Here is a 6,000-nt window from a genome sequence, read left to right as displayed (position 1 = left end):
CATGAGCTCATTACGAGTATGGGGGTGTGGGAAAAAAGTGGCAGTAACGAAATTACCGCCACTCTTCCCGCTCCACCATACTACGAGTTTGGCCCTGGAGTGGGGGATTTACCTCCATCATCGTGCTGGAAGTAAATCCTCCCGTGTTCCGCCAAAAACCGCCAGAATTACTGCCGTCGTAATTCTGCTGCAATCCCCCTTGGAGTCCTATGGACTCCAAATTAATGGGATCTAACACCGCCGCTGCCACCACCACTTGTAATCCGGCGGTAACAGTAATTCTGTTGCCCGATATTCCAGCAGATTTATTTGTACCAGATTACCACCCAACTTGTAATGAGCCCCATTGTTTTTTTATTCAGTGATGATTCTCTCATACAGGGTCCACTCTCGTTTTCATAAAAGCTCTTAAAAGGCTTGATCCCCAAGGTGTTGCTCCAAAAGGCCTTTAAATGTCCACTCTGCTGGTAGTCCATTTAGCTCTATTTCATATCAGAAGCATTTCCTAAATAGTTGTTTTATTCTTCATGTATGTTTTCTTTGATGTTCGGTCAGGTGGCTTCTCTGAATGAAGGTTTTCTCACATTTAGTGCACGTGTACGGCCTCTCCCCGGTGTGTATTCTGATGTGTTTATCCAGATTATCTTTGCGGTGGAATCGTTTGTGACAGAAGATGCAGAGATAGGGTTTTTCACCTGAATGTATCCTATAGTGGGTGGTAAGATATCGCTTTTGAATGAAACTTTTGTCACATTCAGAACATGCATACGGCCTCATGTTTGAATTATTTCCAATGTCTCTAGACAATTCTCCCTTCGAATTAAAGTTTTTATCAGCCTCAGTGAATGTTCTCTGATTTTGCGGTGTACTTGGGAGATCTTTGGAAATCTGCAAAGTCCCCATATTGCTTGTATATTCATTGTATTTCTCTGATCCTCCGATTTCAGGGATTCTCTGATGTAAATTCAAAAATACGGTATTGCTGAAGCTACTTTCGCACTCAGCAGTCTCCTCTTCTCTGGGGTTCCAATTACATTCTGGCCACATGTCCCTTCTAGAGTTTGCTTGCATGTTCGAGTTCTGTTCATCCGCTGCGTTGATCTTGCCAGGAAAAGCACATGGTGATGTTTTTTCTGAACTTTTAAAAGAATCTCCAAATTTCCTTTTTCTGTTTACACTTTCGTTACCTACTGGATTAAGATAAGAATCAGTCAACACAGAGAGAAAAACATGTTCAAAATAGGCATTATTGGTACACAAAGATTCCATTATACATTTCAATTTCACCATTGAATAGAGCTGACGTGAGGTAAGAAATAAATATTGAGGTGTTGCAGAGAAGATCTGTTAAATATTTCTATTGACAATGCTGAAACCAGCTTTTGCTGACATTTGCTTCTCTGAAACATTAAGTGTTTTGAAGAGTCATTCTGGTCCCTAGTGGGTATTCGGTTGAAATATTGAAAATAAAGTTTCCACATGGTAAAACAGCATTAACAGTTTGACGTTCATGCAGCCATTGGATGGGTGTTTTCCGGGCATTCTCTGATATGAGGCATATGACCAGATACTGAAATCATTAGCATTTGCCATGTCTTGCCACCCTATGGCCAGGTATCAGCATCATTTGCTATGTGTTGCTATGACGTGGCAGGTTTTGCCGCCATTCACCAGGCATTGACATCATATGCCCAATGTAGTGACACCATTTGCCATGTGGTGCCACCCTATGGCAAGGTAACAGCCTCATTCACAAGGAGTTGCCATGATACAGCAGGATTTGCCGTGATATACAAGGCACTGTCATCATATGCTTAGGTAGGACTATCATTGCTGTCACTGACATTAAACATCAGGTACTCACACCAGTGTAATCAATTGGCCGAGGGGGTGTTTATTTGCATCATCATGTGTGCTTGCGGCTCTAGAATGACCGTTTTGCCATTTTATAAAAGGTTGGCCTTCAATTCCACATAAGAAGGTTCACTCGATGCACAACCACCGGGCATTTCAAATGTACAGTAGGGTTAAAACTTAGCACCTCATTATTGTGGAAGAAAAAAGCAGTTGGATTAAATGAGGAGCCAAAAGAATATTAAATTGCAATGTATCTGCCAGTGAATTCTGAATAAAATAAGAAAAATAACTGTACTGATTTAAGAAGTCTAGGGGCCTCATTACACGGAAGGCGGTAATGGTTAACGGCCACCGTTAATGGTAATGGTGACCGTTAACCATTACCGCCTTTCTACGAGGTCCCTTAGTGGGTTGGTGCTTTAACGCCTGCTTTTTACAGGCGTTAAAAACCAACCCGCTAAGGGACCTCAGAGCTAATTACGGCACCGCAAAATTGTGGTGCCGTAATTAGCGCCTTCCCCATTCCCGTAGAGCCCTATGGGGCAGAAATGGGAATGGGGAAGGGCAATGGCGGAAGGGGGATTTACCGCCCCACCAACCTTGGAATGGGGCGGTAAATCCCCTTTCCGCCAAGGCGGTGCCGGTATTTTACCGGCATGAGCCATGGCTCACAGCCTTCCGTGTAATGAGGCCCTAGGTCTTATAATCTTTGCACCGGCCTAGTATAGTGAGGGAGAACTCAATTTTGAAATACATACACACTTGTAGAGAAGATGAAGTTCCGCTTTGGCACACAAAAGTACAATGTATCCATAGGCTTGTTAATTGCAGCACAAGCGTTTGTCTATGAAGTTAATGTGCAGCTCAGCACGAGGTGACTTAACGTCAAACGGAATGCTGAGAAGCGTTGGAAAGTTTAATTGGGGTGCACTGATATCGTATAGGGGATATAGAGTGTATTTCGGTAAAGTCCGGAGGTTAGATTAATTCATGTAATTGTAGTATTGTACCAATTAGGTGTGGAAACCTCCTTAATGAAGTCATGCATTCTTTTAGCCATAGTCATTGGTAGGGTTATACCGGCAAATATATATAAAATGATGTACCGGAGGATTATGTTAGTGTGTATGCTACCTGTGTCTTGTTCGCAGCTGCTGCTATTAAATATCTACCAAACTAGCCTCTCCTAAAATGGAGACACGTGTCTGATTTTTTCATGGTTATTATGTTGGTAATTACTTGGAATTGCAATCTACCAAATTCATGTTTTGGAGGAATACTTATGAAGGTATTCTGCTGGAATATCGTCAAAGGTAACATTGTTGGCTGATTTCCATTAAATTCACCAAATGTTGCCTCCACCTAGAAGGTGAAGACATACCTTTTTTTTAAAAAGGCAGAAAGTATGCATTTGTTTACTGTACAGAAGTGTAGTAAAGGCGCTCCCTTCAATACAGTAAACAGAAAAATATTGGACCATAGTAAGGGGCTGAAAATGTAGGGTCCTCTTCTCAAACCCGACCCACGTAATGCATAAAAGGGTGAAAGGTGCACTCTAGTGGCATGAGCCAATACTGTGCATCCATTTCCACCTTCACACTGAAGATGGGAATGGGTAGGAAAAAGTATTTTTTAAAACATATCCTTTAAGGTTACCATCGGCTGAGCTGGTATTTCTGGAAAAGCACCGGCAAAGGGGGCATTTATCAAGGGTGGTATTTGTGCAAACAATCTCACCAACTAATAAGCAGGCCCTTAGTGTTCACCAAGTTAGAATGGGAGGTTCGGATATTCCGGCAGAGTGTCGTCTTATCTTTTGCAAACACCATCAGACCTGCCTGTTTCCCCATTAAACAGCACCCAGAGTAGCTTAATGAGAAGTCCGCAGATGACCACAGGGCCCTTGCAAGGTGCTTTTTAGAGCATAACCCGTGCAGTGTTTCTGTAGAGGGCTGCACCAAGAGGCACTTCGTGTTATTAGATTCGTAATTGATGTATAAACATAAAAACAGCCATCAACCTCCCTCTGATTGTGAATTTATTGCTACATCATCTTGATACTGCAGAGGTGGAAGTCCTTCAGGTAGCAGCACCTTTATACTACCTGTTATGGTACCTTGTCACTCATGTCTGAGCACTTATTTCTCCCAGCAGAGCACCAGTGGACTCAGGCAACTACCCTGTAAAAATTAGAGCCTGTTGTCTGCAAGTTGCTATGCTGCTCCAATGAGCTATCTCCTCTGTAATTATCTACGTTTTCTGTTTCCTACATCCCAATATGGCTGCATTGTGATACTAGAAAGATCTGCAACTATACCGTGCCAAACAAGGACCTAAAGAGAAAAAGGCTACGATTTCAAATCAAATGTGTTAATTTTGGGGTGGCGCTGTGGAGCAGCCCAAGATGGCTGCCTAGCTTTTGGGCTCCGTGTGGGACTGGGTGATATCCTCGGACATCTGCGGCTACACTGTGCGTTTTACGCTCATCTCCTCAATACCTTTGCCTCGCATCTTAGCGCCTTTGCCTGGCGAAATTCCGGCTCCTCTGCGACCCCAGGTGATCCGGTGCGAGGCCTCTGATCCGGCAACCAGACTCCGGCCCTCTCCCCAGCGGCGTACGCGGCGTCGGCCGAGGCCCTCCCCCGGGCCTGGGCACTTCTCCCGGGGGCTCGATCGGGCGGACTGCGGCCCGATCGGAGCCCCGGCGGCTTCCGGGCGTCCTGTGCCCGGCCCCCCCGGGGTGCGGCCCGACTGTGATCTCGGAGCCGAGACCGACGCGGAGCGCGCCCCGGCCCATCCATCCGGCTGCGGGCGATTCTCCGTCGCGGTCCCCTGCTGGGCGGTGGGGCAGCGGGGGCTCGGGGGAGTGCGGGGCTACGCCCCCGGGAGGTGAGAGGCGGCTAGCTGAGTGCCCTACATCCCTGCTGCAGCTGGGTTCGCCGCCATAGTTGGAGCTGCGGAGCTGGCCCGGCCCCTCCCCCCGTCCTGGGCGGGCTGCGGCCCGTTGGGGGACCCATCGCTGCACCGCTGCCTGCTGGGGACTGAGGCTGGGGCCCTTAGTTGTGGGGGATCTGGCCCCGGCTCTCTCCTGTTGGTGGGCCACTCCTTCTGTCGGCTTCCTGCTGAGTGCGGCTCCTTTCCTGGCGGGTTGGTCTGGACACCCGCGTCCTTCCCGCTGACTCTGCTGCTAGTCTCTCCACTTTTTGGGCCGCTTGGAGGGGCTGGACTGGGTGCCCCTCCTTGGATATTCGCTGCAGCCTCAAAGTGGACATTGCTCACTACGTCCCCGCTTGTGACTTGCCTGTGGTGCTGGGGGTGTGGCGGAGGGGCTTTGTGGCGCTCCACCCTTGGATCCGTGTCCCGGGTCGGCTGCCTCTGTGGCCCGGGCTTCTCCACTCTGTGGGCTTTGGGAGCTGCCCAACACCATCACGCCCCAATCAGCTACCGCTGAGCCCTGATCTCTTTCACCCCGGGAAGCCTCGGCGACCACAGTTCTCCCCCCTGGCATAGGCTCCGCACTCTTGTATCTGTTCTTGGGACCACTGCCTGTTCCACCCCCGAGCACCAACCCACGATGCCTAGCAAGATCAAGGGGTCCTCCAAAGGGGGTGCCATGGATAGATTTACTAAAGCTGTCCCGAGGGGGGAGGCTGACCAGGACTTGCCTATTTCTGAGGAGCTGGAGGTCAACGTTCGCCCTTCTCCTGCGGCCCCGGACCTGACCATGGTCATGGAAGCCATGGCAAAAAACTTTGCTTCCTTTCACGAGAAACTCGACAACATCAATGCCAATGTTGCCTCTTTAAAAACACGGTTGGATCAGGCGGGGACTAGAATCACAGACGCTGAAAACCGTATATCAACTAACGAGGATGCTATACACGTGCTACAGGACACTGTGGCGTCACTGTCTCAAGACATGCGAAATGTGAAAGCGAAGTGTGATGACCTTGAGTCGCGCTCCCGCAGGAATAATCTGCGTATTATCGGAGTCCCTGAAAGTGCCCTGAAGGGTCGCATGGAAGACGCGGTCGAGTCTTTGTTGAAGGCCCTCCTGGGCGACCCTGCCATGTCCCCATATTTCACAGTTGAGCGCGCCCATCGGGCTCTGTCTCCCAGGCCCAGACCGGGTGACATCCCTAG

General features: G+C 48.6%; 1 protein-coding gene across 3 annotated transcripts in view; it reads right to left on the bottom strand.

Moving 5' to 3' along the window:
• Positions 1-331: 331 nt before the first annotated feature.
• The window catches only part of LOC138473370 (zinc finger protein 282-like), a 391,100-nt gene continuing 385,431 nt past the window's right edge, over positions 332-6,000 (bottom strand). Inside the window, exon 8 of one of the 3 annotated variants that reach the window (XM_069612058.1) lies at positions 332-1,190. In XM_069612058.1, the coding sequence (XP_069468159.1) occupies positions 526-1,190 (665 nt within the window). In that variant the 3' untranslated portion in view covers positions 332-525. The remainder of the gene's footprint in view (positions 1,191-6,000) is intronic. The other 2 variants (XM_069612059.1, XM_069612060.1) reach the window with 2 other exon arrangements.

The sequence above is a fragment of the Ambystoma mexicanum genome, chromosome 8, assembly GCF_040938575.1.
Source record: "Ambystoma mexicanum isolate Mex_15411 chromosome 8, UKY_AmexF1_1, whole genome shotgun sequence".
Lineage (NCBI taxonomy): Eukaryota > Metazoa > Chordata > Amphibia > Caudata > Ambystomatidae > Ambystoma > Ambystoma mexicanum.
This window is presented reverse-complemented; position numbering and strand designations above follow the sequence as displayed.